Source organism: Tenebrio molitor, chromosome 1, assembly GCF_963966145.1.
Source record: "Tenebrio molitor chromosome 1, icTenMoli1.1, whole genome shotgun sequence".
NCBI classification, from domain to species: Eukaryota; Metazoa; Arthropoda; class Insecta; order Coleoptera; family Tenebrionidae; genus Tenebrio; species Tenebrio molitor.
This window is the reverse complement of record NC_091046.1, coordinates 21,160,146-21,180,964: the sequence shown is the minus strand read 5'-3', so window position 1 is coordinate 21,180,964 and position 20,819 is coordinate 21,160,146. Positions and strand designations below refer to the sequence as shown.

The 20,819-nt window shown below is 37.3% G+C and overlaps 1 protein-coding gene and 1 long non-coding RNA gene across 23 annotated transcripts in view; both read right to left on the bottom strand.

Annotated features, from left to right (window-relative positions):
• Positions 1–20,819, bottom strand: part of Dscam2 (Down syndrome cell adhesion molecule 2) — a 431,544-nt gene that overhangs the window by 365,011 nt on the left and 45,714 nt on the right. For all 22 annotated transcript variants that reach the window (XR_011156457.1, XR_011156456.1, XR_011156462.1 and 19 more), the window contains exon 3: positions 10,498–10,659. Coding sequence is in view for 15 of the 22 variants with exons in the window: in XM_069036617.1 (XP_068892718.1) it covers positions 10,498–10,659 (162 nt within the window). In the remaining 7 variants the exon portion in view is untranslated. The remainder of the gene's footprint in view (positions 1–10,497; positions 10,660–20,819) is intronic.
• Positions 2,883–4,249, bottom strand: LOC138122386 (uncharacterized). Its single transcript, XR_011156476.1, has 2 exons — positions 3,274–4,249; positions 2,883–3,223 (listed from the first exon to the last, which is right to left on the bottom strand). It is a non-coding gene; the product is annotated as an uncharacterized lncRNA (long non-coding RNA).

The following is a 20,819-nucleotide window of genomic DNA, read 5'->3' as shown; positions in this document are numbered from 1 at the left end:
GTCACAGCAAGTGTTGAAAGTGGCCACCATTTTGCTACATACATAAAACTACACGACGTTTCATGTTATTTAAAATGTGCTGCAATATATCCGGTGTTATCTCGTTGCATTTCAACGTGATCCGTGTCATCAGTTTTTGCAAATTGGTGATGTTTTCTTTGAATACCTCAGTTTTAAGAAAATCAAATATGGAGAAGTCTAACGGGGTGAGTGAGGTCTGGTGATCTTGCTGGCCAAGTTCTCATGCTTACAACTCAACCAGGGAAAAACTCCTCAACAAATTCCAAATTTTCTCCACTAGCTGTTGCTCCGTCTTGCTGAAAGTAATCATTTTCAAATTTATGAGGATGCACCTGGTCTAAAAATGGGGCCAACAATTGTTCCCTATAACGCTGACGATTGATTGTATCGTGGAAGAATATTGACCCTATGATTCTACGGCGCGATACAGCTAACCATATTCCTATCTTCACAGAATGTAAAGTAACCACAGGCGAATTTGAAGGATTGACAACAGACCACGTTCGGTAATTTTGTTTGTTGACATAACCACTTAAGTGGAATCAAGATTCGTCCGTAAAGATCGAGAACGTCGTCGTTGTTTAAGTTTTGTTGAAAAAAGTTTCCACACTGTATTCGACTGTTATGATCACATTTGTTTGAGCAGATATACGACGTGTCGAAGAATGAGGATTTTCTGCAACGAGTTCTTCCACTTGATCGACAACATTTTGATCAGTTTGCGGTCTTCCTCTTCATCACACTTCCCATTGTGAGAAATATCTCGACAGTTTGGCGAACGTGATGGTACAATGCAGTTTCTTCAACAATGTTATTCGGAAACATAAGTTGAAACTGTGCTTTGCATTCAGGCATAGAATATTGCCATTCCCCATTTACTATGCGTCTAAATCGGAAATATGCCTCAATAATGAAAGTGTTTTCTTGCATCGTATACATTTTAATCGTTTGTTAATTCAATTTTTTAAATTGTAACAATAATTGTCAATTTGCTTGAGGACATTTATTGACAGAACTACATAGCTACTACTTCAAAAACAGTAGAGCGGTACAGGAAAATGTATATATGTTACGGACAAAGACGATAATTCGGCCAATAACGTTATTGGCCGGTCAATGACGATAATGGCCAGTCAAGTTGGACATTAACCATAATGACCGGCCAATAACGTTAATGTCCATGCAATTTGGGCAATGTTGATAATTCATAACATAACATAATACAAGCGCGCTGCACAAAAAAAATTGCAATTCGAAGTACCATGGATCACTCTCATGCCACAACAAAAATGAATAATTTTGACTACTCTATACCTATTATTTGAAAAAATAGTGTTTTTCACTTTGTTCTGGTAATTTTTTTAGTTTTTTTATTTACTTACGTTACCAAGTAAAATTTAATAAGTGTGAATAATATTTTTTCACATAGTACCTAATTCAAAACAATATATTGTATACATACTCGTAGTTTCAATAATAATCATGTAACCTATATTAACATTCTCCAGCCGTTTTTGGCCATTATCATTAATGACCGGGCAATGATATTAACGTTAGAATAAAAATGACATTTTTAATAACATTGCCCACCCGCCACGGGCCATAACGTCAATATCCGGTCATTATCGATAACCGCCAGGAAAAATGGACATTCACGTCATTGTCCGGCCGTTATCGTCAATGTCCATTTATCGTCTTTGTCCGTAACATATACATATGCAAAAATTCCTAAGCTAACTAGATGACAATGATTTTGTTCCACCCTGTATAATTGGCTCAATCAAAAAAGTATTATATGTAGGTGTTAAAAATAAGTACTGTGAAGTATGTGAAAAATTTGCTAAATTGAAAAAAAAAACACCATCTCATAAATATTTTAGAAATTGGAAAAATACATCAACATCGATGGAAACCGCTATTATTTTAGAAGGTTTTCAAAATTCTGTTGCTATGCATAATTTATAATAATCATAGGAGATATATGCCATTCACGATGTTTTGGCATAAGGGGAGGCCATGGAAAAAGTGCATTTAAGTTGGCAGTAAAGCTATCGGTTGAATTAGGTTATGTTTTTCTAAGTTTGAGGTTATAAACTGCGTCATTGTCTAGTGCATTGTTGTCAGTTTTACTAATTTGCAATAGAACAATACTCACACATTTTTAATCCAATTTAACAAAACAGGAAACTGACTTGAACAGACTACAGAATACCTAGTAGGGACCGGGACCGAAAGACGAAGTGGCTCCTGTTAATTTATGCACCACTTAAATAACCCACCTATAGGTACAGTTAATTTCAAAATTATAGAGTACACCTAATTTTTTACAGTGTGAAATGTACTTACATTTTTTTGTCAATGATCAATGTCAATTTTGACAAATAAAATGCCTAATCTAACCGAAAACGCGAAAGTGCTCATTCTTTCCAAATTAGAAGAAGGGTGGTCGATCCGGAGGGTAGCCCAGGACTATAACATCGCGAAGAGCACTGTGCAGAGGATAAAATAGACGATATTATAGTGTACCTACTAAAATATCAGCGACATTTTATGTTGTCAAACTTACTAACCTATATAAAAAATTTGACGCACAAATTTCAAAAAGCCATCTTTACATGCGGAAAAAACTGTAATAAATCGACTTCTTGATATTTGAGGTGTACTCGATAATTTTGAAATTAACTGTACAGTGTCTTAACCAACCAGTTAGTAATTTCTCAATGAATTTTTCATTTTAACCAAAACATTCCTAGAACTAGATTGTATAAAATCTTGTACCTACTTATTAAGCCTTACTTTATTCGAATCTTTCTGCAAAATATTTACACACCCATCGTCTATGACACAAAAGAACAAAACTATTCAACTTCCATAATTTTATTAGAAAATTCTGAATCATTATTACCTGCTTCAAAATCCCAATCAAATTCCGAGTCAGACTCTCCTAATGAAATTATTAAAGGAAAAACGTTTTCAAATTAAAGATTTCACATTAATTTTGCCCAATCTTCCGAAATAAGTTCTTCACAATATCTACAAAATTATTGGCAAATTTCAGAAGTACATTTCAAAATAGACTCAAGCCATAAATTCACAACTCTATCGCGAAGTTATAATAGGTCTTACAAAACCCCTGTGCCATTTCAATTGGGTCGTTGTTTCTTCCTTCGCTATCCGTGTTACATTTTTTTCTTGTACTCGCCTACGATTCAATTTATACACAAAAAATAACTTGACTTCATTGTAATTTACTGAAAATATGTTCTGCAGTCTAATACAAACACCATCAATACGTCTTAAAGCCGCTTAATTATGATTACGGTAAATGCGGCAACATGTTACGTTCATTTTGATAGGTCCGCATGTCAGGCACTTTACTGACAGCAGAGATGACAGAAATCAAACATGTATCCAACGTTAAAAAATGAAATCATAGCCTCCCCTTATGCCAAAACATCGTGAATGGTATATAATACGGGGTCATTATAAATGATTGTACCATCGGTACCATAGGTGGCTGTGCGCTATGCTTTAGGTGTGTCGCTACGCCCACTAGTTGTTACAAACATTTATAATGACCCCGTAGTGGTGTTTACAAAAAAATAAAAGAATCGATACCTTACGGTCTTCATTGTTTCATAGAAAAAATCGAATGCAGAAATCATAATGCGAAATTACTGTAATAAAATAAGAAATAAGAAAAATGCATAACAATATTTTAAAGTTTAGAACTGCTGTTATACAGGCTGTTTGAAAATTGCTAGTACAAAAAAAACCTGGTAATTGGTGATGGTGAGTTGAAGTCATCGGCAAAAAAAAATTCTAATAAAAATCCTCTAGTTTTCGAGATAAAAATTACTAAAAATTGGGTTAAAATTGTTAGTGCACCACTGAGTTAAGGTATTTTAAAAAGACACTTCACGTTGTTAAGCAATAACGAAATAAAAAATTTGATGTTCTTAAACTGTCAATCTGTGGTTGCCAAGATCTTGCAAAAAAATATAAATTTTTCATATTGTTGTATAGTCCTTCATTATCACTACGATCATCACGCTTGGTTACCAAGGTTTAAAAAATATTGCCCCGCCTGAGGCGTAGAATATGCAGGAATAGGGTTACTTTATCCCTTTTGTTTTAAAAAATTAAAAATTGGTTTCTTGGATTTCTTAGGGCTTCCAGATGCCACAGTTTTTTTTTGTACTAGCAATTTTCAAACACCCTGTATAAGATAAGTGCTATTAAATTGCGTAAATTGAGTATATTTTCTGGGATCATTCAAATTGTGCATCATATTTTTGTAAGAAGGCTGGATAACTGAGTGTTATGTTGTATTAATTGTTGTGTTAATTCATCTTTATTCGAACCGTTTGTACGCTGTCTTAACAGAGTAGCCAGTCTTTCTTCAAGCCTTTTATTTGATGTTGATAATAATGCTTCAGAATGACAGTTCAATAGTGCTGGGAGTTATACAGCAGTCGGCCAAGGAGCCTGCTCTAAAGTAAAACATCTGTTATCCACCAGTAATGAAGTACCTACCTGTCGCTCATTATTGCTCGTTTACCTGCAAAGGACCATCGGCTTGTAAAATATAATCCTACTTGTCATAAATCAATCCTTTTTGGGCAGGTAGTTCAGAACGGTGTGTCCGAGTTGGGCCCGCGCGTTAATGCCCTGTAATCCGATGTCCGAGTTGGGCCCGGCTACCTGTAATAATCCTCCGCCGCGCCGCGCCGCGCCGTCTTGACGGCATCGGAGTTCAGTACCTACCTACTTGAGGTAATCCTTTGACAATTCTATCCATTTATGGTTATACCATAGAAAAAGAATGTTTCCAAATTAACATTTTTATTTCAGAAAGATTTACATTATTTTACATAAGAATGTACAAAAAACATTAGATAGATACTCGTAGATACAAACAAATAAGTCAATTATTATTTCTTAATTACTGTTAAAGCGTATTATAACAAACAGCATAACGAAATCTAACCAGGATATAGAATTATTCGCTTCAAGTTGAGTTTTTGGGAGAGGAAGTTGGACAGATCTTCTGGCTTGCCACAGATTCTTCAGCGCACGATCCACGTCATAAGTGAAAATCTGATCCAAAAAAACATTTTGTCGCAATTCTTGACGCAATAGTTTTGCAGGTTTGTGTGTTAAATTGTCTAGAGCTTTTCTGTTGACGCCATTACTCAGTGCTTGCTTCTCTATATTTTCTTCTTCCGGGTGATTATGAATAAGATCACTGCTGATCACATTCGTTGGTTCGGAACCGAAGGTTTACACTTTTGCAAGGCAGTTTGATTTTTTGTTGACACAACCCCACCGAATTTCATCGTCGTTTAACTTCCTTGCCACACAAAACTTAAAATTATTCACTACAAGCAACTGTTTCTGTTATTTACAGATTCACTAGCAAATATTCAAATGGAACTAAAATTAAGATTCATTTTTATAATTAGTTGTTGGCCGGATGACCCGACTCCTTATCGGATTAGGCGGTGCCCCCATTGGGGATACTTGGGGGCCGATAATTTTGAGGGAGGATTATCTCAGGTACCGGGCCCAACTCGGATACGCCCGTTCAGAAGTACCTATAGTGGGCTGCCTAATAAATAACCGAATTTTATCTTTTGTTTATTTTTTTTCCAGTCTAATTTGTTTTTCCAAAAACTGTGGCAGTGGCCCAATGAGATACGTTCTTATGAATCCAATGCACTTTTAGATAGAATTAAAAATTGAGCAAAAATAACGTAACTTAGTGAAAAAAGTTATTAATTTTTTTTAAAGAATAAAGCGATTTTTAAAAAACTGAGCCGGTCGCTCCATGAGATACATTAATGTTTAACAAAAAATATAGTCAGCATAGCTTCAAACATAAAACTGTGGAAAAGTAACGGAAGCCCGTTTAGCGATCTTTACCACTACTTAGCCAACCACATGATTCGACGAATTTTGATTTTATGCGCATTGTTATTACTTGTTTCTTTGGGGTCAGTCTACCTTGTAGTAATTTGTCTCGAAAAACGGTCAATGTAGATTTCATTGTCAGTGCTTGAAAATTTAATTCTGGTGTGTTAATCGACTGAAAAAATTTCTAGTTCAGAAAGTGAGTTAAATGTGACACCAGAAGCAGCATGATTAGTGGCAGGACTAAATCCTGAATTATGACCATAAAATCAAAAGAACGTTACATAAGACAATTTCTTCTCATGAAAGTATGTAATAACTATTCTTTAACTAACAAATTTTTTATAAACCATATTTTATTACACACAGTTTTATTAATAGGTGTTTGTGGTGCCTGTCTCCGAAAGGAGTTATACAGGGTGTTTCTGAAATACGTGTGTTAATTTTAACCAGTGGAAGAACGCGTCAAATCATGGAACTTTTTTCTATAACATTTTTACGAGAAAGCAATACAAATGGATTTAAAATTTGGAATAAATTAACCATCACTTACCTATGGGTAAGGGCGAAAATTTTCTGTTGTGATAGAAAAAGAGCTTTGTTAAAAAGTTCCCTTGTTATAGAAAAAAATAAATATGTAATCAAAATTTAGATTCTCATGGTTACAAAAAATAGAAACTAGTTAATCACACAAAACGACTCGTTTGGTAAAAATTGTGGGGCAAAAAATCTTGGAATACTTTTACGAATTTTACAAAATGTTATAGAGAAAAGTTTCATAAATTGGCGAGTTCTTTCAGTGGTTAAAATTAACACACGTATTTCAGAAACACCCTGTATACTCTGAAAATGGAAAATGTCAAGAGAAGATATTATATTGATAACTAACACAAAAACCAATATTTGTAGATCATTTGCCATTATCAATCCAAACTGGGTTAAAACTGTGAAGAAATATATGGAAGTCAGGTTAAAGTTGTCAGGAAATCGAAAAAAAAATTTCATGAGGCACGAAAAAATTTGATGTATTGTAGAGTGATTAGTTTTTGTATGTGGTTTTATCAAGAGTTTTTGTATTATTATTTCAACAGTATGTAAATAGATGTTATTCTGGGCGGTTGTGTTTCTCTGAATGCTCTACCTTTTTTCAAGACGAAGTTAGTTATTTGGGGTACAGAATTAACAAGGTTGGGTTGCATCCTTCGCGAGATAAAGTCGTTGCAATTAATCAAGCATCAATACCTGCTAATATCACTCAGTTAAAATCAGTTTTAGGTATGATTAATTATTATGGGAAGTTTGTACCAAATTTATCCACAATTTTAGCTCCGTTATATGAGTTATTAAAAAAAGGGAACGACTTGGAAGTGGACCAAGGAGTGCGACATTGCGTTTAAAAAAAAATTAAGGAGATACTAACGTCGGCGCAAGTGTTGACTCATTATAACCCAGACTATGACATTAAATTGTCCGTTGATGCGAGTCCCTACGGTTTAGGGGGAGTAATTTCGCACGTGATGCCAAACGGTAGTGAAAGACCCATAGCGTATGCATCTCGAACTCTATCTAGTAGTGAAAAAAATTGGAGTCAGATTGAACGAGAAGCATGTGCTATTATTTTCGCTTTAAAAAAATTTCACCAATATTTATATTGTAGACCATTTACGTTGGTAACGGATAATAAACCGCTGATAGCAATTTTTCACCCAACTAACGGTATTCCACAATATTCGGCGAATCGGTTAAGGCGCTGGGCGATTATTCTTTCGAATTACCAATACAAAATTGAATATGTCAGATCAGATAGGAATTCGGCCGATTTTTTGTCACGCGCATTACCAACGAAGGGCGATGTCGATGACTATGATTCGGTGGAAACTGTCGAGGGAGCAGTAAACCACATAAGTGCGAATGTTGATTTAGACGAAATTAAAAGATCAATGAGTTTAGATAATACCTTAACAAAGGTGGTTAACTTGGTCAAGAAGGGTTGGCCCGGCTCGGTTAAGAAAGATTCGCAGTTGTGGTCTTATTTCAACATTAGACACCAGTTATCTCTGGATAAGAACTTATTGTGGTGGAATAATAGAATAGTAATTCCGTCCGGGTTAAGAAAAAAATTACTTTTAAGTCTGCATGAGTCGCATTTGGGCGTAGTCAAAATGAAACAGATTGCAAGATCTTATTTTTTTTGGCCGGGGATTAATCGCAATGTTGAGCGTGTAGTTGACGCTTGCGAGGGTTGTGGGCAAAATCAACAACACCCCGCAAAGACCATATTGCATAACTGGAAGTGGCCTAAAGAAGTATTCAGTCGTATTCATATCGATTACTTAGGACCTTTTTTAAATAAACATTTCCTAGTAATTTTAGATGCTCATTCGAAGTGGGTAGAAGTTTTTCCCACTACGAATATCACAACGAGTTTCACAATTTCAGCGTTATATAGTGTTATAGCAAGATTTGGTATTCCTAGGTTAATTGTCTCCGATAACGCTACAAATCTCGCTACAAGTTCTCAATTTCAAGATTTTTTAAAGGCATTTAACATTAAACAAATCACATCTGCCCCATATTTTCCCCAAAGTAATGGTGCGGCCGAAAATGCCGTCAAAACAGTAAAGAACGCGTTAAAGAAGGCTTTCGCAGTTGTTAAAAATAGTAGTTTTAATGTGAATGAGGTACTTAATTAGTTTTTATTCGATTATCGAAATTGTGCACATGCAACTACGGGGTTTTCTCCTGCATTTCTGATGTTTGGTCGGAATATTCGCACACGTTTTGATATAATCTGCGATGAAAACGTTGAGCTTGCGGTTAAAAAGAAGCAAGGTATTCAGGAATTTCATTTTGGGGGCGACAGAGGGCAGAGTTGCGAGTTGGTGACAAAGTAATGACGCGGGATTACAGGGGAGACAAGGGAACCAAAGTTTGGACGAAGGCGATTATTAAAAAAATTATAGGAAAATGTACGTTTTTGTGCCAAGTAATTGAGACAGGGGCTATCTGGAAAAGGCACACAAACCAGATCAGAAAACTGAGACTGGAAGGTAGTTTGCCAGTTTCCGCACCTCCAGTTGAACCTGGAAGCGTGGAGTCGGCTCCGGGAAAACGGGAAGCTACGTCTCCAGCAGGGGTGTTTTCGCCTGTTAGGAAGCGTCTTAGACGGGAAGTGCGCCCACCTCAGAGACTTATGTATTTTTGAGACTTATGTATTCTGAGTTGAAAAGTGTATTTGGAATGGGATGATTTCCGATTTTAATATCGTAATATTGTAAATAGTATTTTTTCAATTAGCAGGGGAGAGTTGTAGAGTGATTAGTTTTTGTATGTGGTTTTATCAAGAGTTTTTGTATTATTATTTCAACAGTATGTAAATAGATGTTATTCTGGGCGGTTGTGTTTCTCTGAATGCTCTACCACCCACGGCCTATATATTAGCAATTAGCAAGGAGTAAAATATCCTACATGTATAAACTCACCAATTGGTATTAATACAATTAAAACAATCTCAAATAAAATTGACAAATATTTGAACCTTGATTGCCTTATGGACACAAGATTGAAGTTCCTAAAACGATTCGTGATGACTGATGGCCTTCCTTCAACATCAAAAACAAAATGTACTGTGTTGCAGCTACAGCTCAAACAAAGGTGAGTTGTGTCATAAACTTCGATACAGTGCTTTAATCTACTTGAATTTTTAGCAGTTGCTTCCAATATAACCACTAACATTGACAATTCCATCACCAGTACCGTAAGAGAAGCACCAGTACAACATATTGACATTCAACCCAGAAGTAATAAAGCTGAAAGCTGACAGTAACCAAATAATTTCTGCATTGTTCTCTAAAGTGGAGAATTCTAACAATAATGTTTACAATAACTGTAATTTTACAAAATAAATTATGTTAATAATGTTGCAAATTATTAAAATGTCTTGTACTTAACCACTACTTTCTGGTAAAAACGAATCATCTTTCTGCAGGTGAATACAAAATTTTGAGGTTAGAATGTTTAGTATATTTTTATTTTCAAGTTGCACTTTAGCGCTAACAGCTAGTACTGGATAAAGTAGGTACACAAAACCATGTATCAACTTCTGTGGTTTTGCTTTATTGTGCAATTTTGCAGATTTATGAAACAACAATTGTCAAACTTTTTGACATATACAGCTGCCAACCCAATAGGTTGCATTTTCCACAGGGAAACAGTACCATTATAATTCTTTATTGGTCGATTTAAATTAAACAAACACATTTATCTGAAAAATTATACAGGGAAATGTGTTTTTTTACACTAAATTAAAGTAACGTATGGACACTTTAATTTTAAAGTAACTGTGAAAAGAATAAATTAACGGTGTCCGCACATTTTTCCCGTACTCCACCAGATTTTTCCCACACTCCACTATAAATATTTGACATTGTTCGGGAAATCGCAGCTCCCTTGACCTAACGTGTAAGGTAACGCTATATTTCCCAGATTGAGAGGCCGAAAATAAATGTTGTAGAATTGTTGACGAATAAGTATCTAAAGAAAAAAACTTAATGTTACACATACCTCCTTGTAATGAAGGGTAGATAAAAAATGTTGGTTCCTGTATCCACGAAATAATGCGCACCAAGTCTTTCACAAATGGTGGTACTATACATTTTAACACAGCAGTACATCCTCTTGCTGCCCCAGATACTTCTACATCTACTCTGAATGCTTGAGTTACCACTGAAACAAACAAAAATTATACATTGTGATTACCTATGAGCGATACAAAGTAATAAGTAGGTAATTCTACCAATAAAAGTCACGGTCTATAGTATTGCCGTTATAACTTGTTATCTGCTCCGCCCACTAAAATTGACCAATCAGAATCAAAGCCAGATTCAATCTGTACAACTTTTCATCACATTTGCCACGTAAAAAAGTTAAGGTTAGAATTTTGCTGTCAAGTCCACAATTATTGTTTTAGGTTCTAAAAAATAAAATGTCATTAAGACAATTCGAATGTCAGAAATTTTTACTGTGTAAATCAGATCGTCTTAACAACCTATTTGATTGGTAACTAAGAAAATGAAATGGGCTGGGCAGATAAAATGTTACGTTGTCCTTAGTATAATACAATAAATAAAGTCGAAAGAAAATTTCACGCAATTTTGATACATACTCGTTGTTGGGTTTTTTAAATAGTTAATTTTAGTCGTTTTATTTTTGTTTGGTTTTGTTCGGTTTAGTTTTAGCGTTTAGTTTAAGTTAGTTTTTAAAAATTCACTTCAAAAATAGTTGCACCCTCTTTCATTGGTTATTGCGCGTTAACCGATTCACAATGTCGTGCAAAATCGGGGTTGACGAAACCTTCCCCGCCGGTGAGGGATATTTCTGGAAGAAAAAGAGACTTCGAATTTGACCGTAGTAGTGAAAATACCTAGTTTCGTAATCATCGTCTCGTGTCGTGACACCCACTTAATTGAAGTGGCACCGAAGCCCAAAATTGTCGTTGAATTCCACTCATGCCAATCGGTCCATGGTCTCTCCGCGGTCCTCATTAAAAGGTAAGTCAATTTTGATTTAACGAATTGTGGATCACGGGGAAAATCGAACAAAGCTCTTCGTTTAGGTAGGCTTAAGTCAACTAAAACTGACTTAAGTGCCCTGGAGACAAACACTCCTAGTAGGAATTTCACGATAGAAATAATTAAAAAAATATACTTTTGGATGCATTACAAAAACCGAGATTGTAATGTATATTATGATACAAGTTTATAAGGAAGCCTTTAAAGCACGCGCGACGAGTTTCAGAGCACGACGCGTAGCGTTTGTGTCGTTTACTGTTAAGACTAACCATAATTTTGAAAAACTGGATATTTATAACAGGTAGGTAATAGACATTTTAGGATTAAATATCCCTTCCCTAATGATGTCCAGTAATTTCGCCTCTACCTTTACAGGTACAATTTCAATTCCGCCACAATACGGCCCTCCACGTACAGGTAAAGTATGACCACGGCCGCAATCCGGCCACACCGGTTTCGTCTGAACCCTCCACCACCCGGCGGCACGGCAATTTTGCCGGAGTACATACACTATAACGGATATTACTATCAAGTAATAGTGCAGTGCTTATCAACATAATTACCGGTGTCTCGCCTCCACATTTTGACTTTGTTGTGTTTTATTATGTTCTGTGTCAATGTTAAAAAACTTCCTTACGATGTGACATGAGTATAATAATATACCTTTTTGAATTTCAACTACCAATGTTTTACCTAAATCCAGAATTTTTAAATTTTTAAAAAGAGATTGCGGTACTATTCCCGTTGCTGAAATTATAAGTGGTAAAATCGAAATTTTTTCTAAACACCAAAGATTTCTCATAGCAACGGAGAGCTCTAAATATTTATTAATTTTTGTGTTATATGTCTGTGTTATATTATGTGAATTTGGAACAGCTATATCTAAAACATATGCTTGCTTTTGTTGTTTATTTAAAATAATAATGTCTGGTCTGTTATGCTTAATATGAATGTCAGTTAAAATTGTTCGATCAAAATATAATTTGTAATTATCATTTTCCAAACAACTTTCTGGTGTGTAACTATAATGTGGTTGTGTATTCTTTAATAAATTGAATTTAACAGCTAAATTCATGTGTATAATTTTAGCGAATATATCATGACGTTTCTTATATTCGCTTTGAGCCAAAACGGTGTAAGAAGAAATGATGCGTTCAATTGTTTCCCCTTCAGTTCCGCAAATCCTACATTTATCAATATTGCAAACCGCATATGTGTTTTTTATAATTTCTTGTATTTATAACACGATCTTGTATTGCAAATATAAAACCCTCCGTCTCAAGGTGAATATTTGATTTCTTAAGCCATGCATGAGAAGCCTGAATATTAATTTCTGGCTGTTCCAGTTCTTTAAAATATCTCCCATTTAAAGACTTCTGTTTTATAATTGCTATAGTGTCAGGTATATTTGGCTCAACAATATCTGAAATTATATTATCATATATTATACAACTAGAGGATTGAAAATTCTCGATTATACGAGACGTGTTGCCCGGAAACACCACGAGATCGTAGATCGAGTGGTATTTCCGGCAACACGTCGAGTAATCGAGAATTTTCCATCCTCGAGTTGTATACGGGTAGACTATATCATGAATTAAATAAATAAATAAATAAATAAATAAACAGGTTCCCGAAACCGACTGGGCGCATTCAGTATCAGAGCGATTTAATGTGACGTTAATGTGACGGCTAGCGCAAAAAAATTTGTAAGTTAAGGCGGCGAGCGAAAATACAAAGGTGTTTTCTCTCTTGATATACAATAGGTATACTATTTCAGACGACCACTGTGAAATATGGCACATTTCACACGGTTTTTCCTTAGTGAAAATTTAAAATTGCAAACGATTTCAACACGAACACGAACGAACAATGAAATGTACAATGAAAAATTTGAGAAATCTGATTGGCCGACAGCTGTGTGTTTTTATATTGTACACGGGCCGATGATTAACGATATCTATCTCCGCGCAACGGCATAATTATTTTGTCCGCAGCTCTGCCGAATGATATTTGAAGTTTGAAGGGATGCCGAATATTAGCGGGTTTTTTTGTGGTCGTCGGAAAAATATCGTGTATACCACGTGTTGAAAATTCGATTTCACACTCGTTTGCTTAAGCCACGCGCCTACGGCTTGTGGCTCAATTCTGCAAACTCGTATGAAATCTTTCATTTTCAACTCTTGATATACAATATACTATATCACGAGCTCTATTGAAGAAATAATTTTTTAGTGAAGCAATTTGATTGTGTTGCAGTATTTCTAGATTTGAAAAACCCCTACCACCGTTTTCGCGTGGTAAATTAAATCTTTCAATAGCAGATTTAGGGTGATGTTTACTAAATTTGTTTTAATAAGTTTTAATGTTTATATTCTGTAAATTATTTTTGGACCATTTTATAACACCAAAAGAATAGGTCAGTAATGGAAGATCCCTGCCTGAAGCTAACGTTGCAAACCCCAAACTCATTAGCATTTATCAGTAGGATTATTGCTGCAGCATAAAATTCTATTTTTCAAGTGACAAACATAAATTTACAACTAAAGTCGAGCTCCACTAGAGTTTCTGTAGTACTATACGGTAGTTGTGGTTTTTGCTTTGACTGTTCCTGTCACTTGGTTTTCACTCTTAATGTTACACGTTTTTGCGGCTGTGTGTTTAAAGTGTTTTTCGGCTATTTCATTCGAAACAAGGTTTTGTCACTCTCGGTTTTAAATCGTTTTTGCGGACATTCATGTTTCGATTTATTAGAACTTTCAGAAGCGTCTCGTTCGGGATGGAATTAAGTTAAATTGGACTTTATAAATTTAAAATGTTTAACCAGATTTTCGGTTTATTCACTTCCTGAAGATCCTGGGGTTTTAAGATTGTGACGTATTTCGAATTCACCCTGTATGTAAGGTTATGAGGAGAAATATTGGAAGAAGTCAACGTTAGACAAAAACTTTAGAAATAAACCTATTTGGGTAACTTTGGGAGTAAACATGTGCATTTTTAGGGCGCTCACCCAAGATTAGAATCATGCCTGTTTTTTCATCGTTTGAATACATGATAAAATCATGTCAGACTTTAAAATGATCGACAATGATGCCATCATGGATTATAAATTATTTAAAATCAAATCGAGGTGCTGCTTTAAACTGTATTTTGTGTTGCATAACGTTAATGCCCGTTTGCATCAACCTCGGTTATATTACTAAACCTGATTAAATTTGTAAACGCCGCGCCGGTTAAAGATTTACACCATGCGCTTAATCACGATTAAATACAAATATGTACATCCTTTTAGCAATGTCACATATAGTCCGGACAAAATAAATGTGAATCCTGACTTTATTAAGTCAAATTATTTAACAGCATGTTCAAATAAAAATGTAAAGATGACAATCGTAAAGATTTATGATGGTGAACAGATGGTTACCTACCACCAAAGTTGTAGGTAGCATTTCGAAAACTGCTGTATTTATACACCTGCTTCTTTTCGAGAACGAGCTACCATAAATTTTTATTATCGTTATCATGTTGTTAAATAATTTGACTTAATAAAATCAAGATTCACATTTATTTTGTCCGGACTTCTATCGAGGCAATTCAAAGATTTTTAACCTATTTGCATTTCAAAGTATTTGGTGTACAGTAGAGCATCGATAATCCGAACTAATTTGGACCGAAGAGGGTTCGGATTATCAAAATGTTCAGATTATCAAACATTGCTACTAAATAGTAGTTCCAAATACAGGGTGATTCTGAAATAAGTTTGGAAAAAAACCGGTAATTGGTGATAATGAGAAGAAGTTATAGACAAAAAATTTTCTTATAAAAGTTTTTTCGTTTTCGAGATACAAATGATTGAAAATTTGGTCAAAATTGCTATACTTCGTCCAGCGAGAGATTGGGAGATTTTAAATTGTAGGCTTGTAACCCAACACTACAAAATGCAGTAGAATACATCAATTAGAACATGATTTCAGGGCAAAAATGTTACTGCTTGAAGGATATATTTCAAATTTTACGTGCGCTAGGTACGAGTACTACTTTCTCTACTTAGAATTTAGTGATTTTTATGTCAACCAATCTCTCGCTGGACAAACTATAGTACGCTGCTGAGTTAAAGGTAATTACCTGCTTATCTTGATAGTTTAGCAACAACAATAATAATCAGAATATAGCCTAAGGGAGTCCGTTTCGGCTCAGGGACGCGAGGGTCGCGGGTTCGATTCCGACCCAGGGCGGAAAAAAAAAGGCTATATTCTATCTCGTGATTCGGAAGTCACGTTAAGCCATTGGTCCCGGTCTATTGAGTTGGTCATCACGCCCCTCATAGATTTGTAAACCAGTCCTAGACTGTGTAACAACATTTTTAGGCAGAATATAGCCTAAGGAAGTCTTTTTCGGCTCAGGGACGCGAGGGTCGCGGGTTCGATTCCGACCCAGGGCGAAATTTAAAATAATAAAAAAAAAGGCTATATTCTGTCTCGTGATTCGGAAGTCACGTTAAGCCATTGGTCCCGGTCTATTGAGTTGGTCATCATGCCCCTCATAGATTTGTAAACCAGTCCTAGACTGTGTAACAATTTTTTTTTTATCAAAGGTAAAAGGTGCCCGTCAGTCACAAACACCTCTCGACCATTTCCATAGAAACATTGAAGTACAAAACACTGTGCTTGTACATACGACTTTATTGTGGAGTTGATGTAACAATGGTTGCCAATGAAGTGAACAAACTCGGACAAATTTTCCCTATTCATAGGCGTTGAAAATACAAGAATATAGGGTAATTTCCATCCTTTTGATTTCACCTCCAAAAGTCATTTACGCAGAATTAATTTGTGTGAAGGATACTCCACTTTTTTTCCAAACTTACTTCAGAATCACCCTATATGTACACTTCTATTAAAAAAAAAAGCGTACACGTATTGAGGGCTACTGTAAATGGGAATAAAATTAATTAATCGTTTCCAAGACAACGTATTACTGACATTTTGTATGTATGTCAAATGTGTGAATACTGTTTTTTTTATAAATTGTTAAATTGTTGTTAGATTGTTGAGAGTTGCCTTTTTCCATAAATTTGTGGATAAAAGTTTGGATTGTGTTTGTAGTAATTGGTAATACTTGCCTAATAAATAAGGCAAACTATTTATGCACATTAAACTCTCTGAAGAATACATCGATCAAATCCAGCTATCATCACGGGTTTTGTTACAGGTTTCTAAGTAACAACAATTAAAAGATAGGTTTACGATATGCCAATCTAGCCAAAATTGTGCTCACTACTTGTACGCTTTTTTTTTAATAGAAGTGTACATGCGAATACTGGATATAAAAATAAAACATCTGCATACTATAACTCAAAAGCATATAAACTTCATTTCACGAGAGAATTCTGTTAGAAGAACAAACAATAGGTTGGAAGAAGAGATTTTTGAAAATGCACGTCGACTAACCCAAATATAGGCAATGATGTAATGGATTTTTTCGCGAGAAGAAGTATACATGTGTAGGTATTTATACAGGGTTATTCACGTAAGATGAGGAGCCTGACCAGGTAAAAAATACCACCCAAAATACACTTTACAAAGCATTCGTTGTGTTTTGATATTTAAAAATTAAATCAGGAATCCAAGTAGATTTTCTATTAATTTGAAAGGTACATCTGTTATTGCATTTTTCGGTCATATTTAGTATTTGAAAAGGTTTTCGAACGATGACAGAACCGATATGATCCTACTTACCCATTATTTTTGCGATTTCAATTACTTGTTATTGTTATTAAATACTATTTTGCTGAGAGAGGTATTTTTGTGTCAGAACTTGACATTCATTAGACTGACGTTTGTTACCAGTAAGCGAGACGCTAGGCACCGATCAAGTAGCACGCGGTCGCTGTCAAGTTGACTTTACTTTACTTTTTCTTCGTTACTGAATTCTCTCAAAGCCGGGTCGGTGACAATTTTGGCGCCCAACGTGGGGCCACCAAGTTTTCCGAACGGAAAACACCCAACACCCTGAAGAAAGAACCTGAGCTAACCAGGGGCAACATGTCCGGAACACCGAAACAGATGGTCGAACTCGAGACAATCAAGACCGCCTTGAAGAAACTCAACTACCCAATTCCAGCGGAACTAACAAACATGTTACGGGATCAGATGATCGACATCGAGACGTTCGAAACTCTCTGGAAACGACTTAGCCCTCCCACGGTGGAGGAGGCATGTTCGTTACCAACTTTCGCAAGCCTCGACCACGAGGACCCAAAGAAATTCATCACCGAATGCAAAAACATCCTCGCCAACTCCAACCCCGCGTATTGGCGAGACCAAATCGCGGCCCAGTTCCGGCTCGAACCAGCTCGATGGTGGAGCTACGAAGCGCCGTACGCACCATCACTCCACGACCTGGAGCAGTCCCTCATCGAAAGGTACGAGAATTTCGAGATCCTAACGAAGCTCCGGATGAAATTCTACGAAATCCCACAGGCCGTCGGCGAGTCAGCCGACGTCTTCATCACAAAAAAAAAACCGCTCGCAACACGAATCGCACCGCATATCACGAAGGCAGAATTCAACGGGTTTTGCCGAATGTGGTTGAGAGACGGCCACCATCTCCTCGAAGAACCACGTCATGCCGCAAATGACGTGGTGCCATCAGCGCCGTTCGTCGGTGAGCCGGCCCCGCGCCATCACGAACGACCACATCAACAACGAGACCAGCAGCCAGTCGAACACCTAACCCGTTTCAACGAAGAAGACGCAGCCGGAGTTCCTCCCCAAGAAGCCGGAGGCCCGCGCCACGCTCAGGACGTACACCGTGACCGGTGTACACAACCCCTCCTCGAACACGAACGTAGAGAAGCAACGACCGCAGTCGGCCGACCAGAAGACGTACGTACAGAGCTGATCGACCAGAAACGCGACGGTGATCTTGAGACTCCAAACGCTGTACAACACCCACAACAAGAACTACCGCAACCACGCCACCTTGTTGACCACCACGTGCCCTTCGCCGGTGGGCCGAACCAGGGCCACCATCAGCGACCACAACACCCACCAGATCCAGTCCCAGAACGAGCCCAAGGGCCAGCTGATCGCCAAGCTCCAGGTGGAGCTTACCTTGACGAAAATGATGCTGCCAATGATATGACAGCTGGTGACGCAGCAGAGGAATTCCCTCCTCAAAAGACTGGAGACCTGCTACACTCTCAAGAACTCATCGAGGACCGAGAACCCGATCTTCAAACTGGTCGAAACGTCGAACACGCTGGCCAAGTTGACATCGAACCCATCGGCGACCGAGAATCTTATCAACGTGCACAACCTCCACTCAAGCCTGAACGTGAAGAAATGACAACTGTAGGTCCGCCACAAGGAGATGCACCTGCAGTTTCAGCTGAACGATTTGGTAAGAAACTCGACGATGATCTTCAACTTCCACCCGCCGAAACGACCGCTGAAAAACACCGGCAACGGCAAGGGAAACTCGCGCTTTCGGCCGCTCTCCCATCAGAACCAGGTCCCGTTTCGGACCAACTACCGAAAGTCGTAGCTGTGATCTCGACGCGACCTCACCGAGCAGACCGTCAACAGCACCTCGACCACCACAACCACAATACGACCCACCACCTCGACGGTGTCAACCACGACTCCTAACACTAGGTGCACAACACGCGCAAGAAAAGCCACCACGAGAACAACCTCCTGATGCAGAACGTCGACATCAGCTCCGACTGCCGCTGCCACAACAGGACTCAGCTGTTCAACAACGTCAACCACGACCCGCAGGACCTGCGTCAACTGTGGCGTTCGCCGCAACCACAACATGATGCAGTCCCTCAAATAGGTCAACGACCACCCCCAGAACCTGGTGTTCGTCAATCTCCAGAACACCAGGTCGTCTTCCGCATCGGTTACGCCTACCTGGTGGAGACCGAGGACGGACGGGGGAAGCCATTACGTTGACCGCCTGAGGCCGGATAATAACCAACCACCAACAACCCCTTCTGGAGGAGGGTATAAACACAAAACTAAAATTCAGGATGGCGATTTCGTTTGCGCGACGCGATTCCGTAATTTAATTTCGAACCGCGGTTACGGGGTCGTTCGGATTAGCGAACGTTCAGATTACCGAGGTTCGGATTATTGACGCTCTACTGTATTTCCCAGTAGCGGCTCGTCAAGATCAAAACCGGGTAGGCACCAGCAATTTTTTTGGTCAGTCACTTGGTCAGTTTTTTCGCGTTATTTTTTTTTTTGACCTTGCACCAGTTCAACGGTGGTGATGGATATAATGCTTATTATTATAAAGGCGAGACGTAATTTCAAGATGTTCCACTTTTCCCTAACCTGGACGTTTTGAAAATGACAGTAACATTAAGAAAATCATGCATTGGGTTTATTATGGAAAATAAACGACAACTCTTGCTGGCACAAAAAAATTGCAATATAAATTAGACTTGATAATTTCACGATTTTCCCGTACGCTATTCTTATCTAAACTTTTCTAAAAAAACGAAAAAGAACGAATTTACAAGCAAAAGCAATATGCTCTTTACTCTTACTGTGCTTCTCTAATGCACGCCCTAAATCGTTCAAATCAGAATACCCCGTTTTTGTCCACACTGTCTCATTATTAGTCACGAACAGATTAAAAAAAAAGTTTTTTAAGTAATTTACTGCCAACAAGCCAATCATATTTTCCGTACCTACCACGAATTAGTAAATGCACTATTCTGTTTACCAGTAGTTACCAAAGTTTTACTTAGATCAGTTACATCAGGACAGGGTCTCTATAACTGTTTAATCTACATAAAACTTATCTTCGTAGGAAAGTTTTCAAGATCGGCATTTATTTATCAAAAAATCGAGATCGACGTTAACAGGAACGACAACCGCCTCTTGTTCTTTACTGGTACTTGCCATTGAGATCATTTTTATTAAATTGCTACTTACCTACTTACCATCACTACTCTGCATAACCTAAATAAACCGCAATGTTTAACAACAACAACATTAAATTTCAACTTCTGTTCGAGGTCGAGCTGAAGGAACGCATGATTCACGCCCGCGCCGCTTCCCAACCTTTTCGACACAACCATTGTGTCCGTTAATCGCTCATAGTCACAATAATCCTAATATAAAATAAAATTTTACGACTACAATGAAAATGGCAAAACTACAGAGGCATTGCCTCGAGTTGCACTTTGCTAACACGCAGTAACCAATAACAGTGTATGACGGGTTGATGGTATTCAGTTCTTTATTTCACCAACCACACAGCTTAGGCGGAAAAATGAAGTGGCATATTCTACGGTGC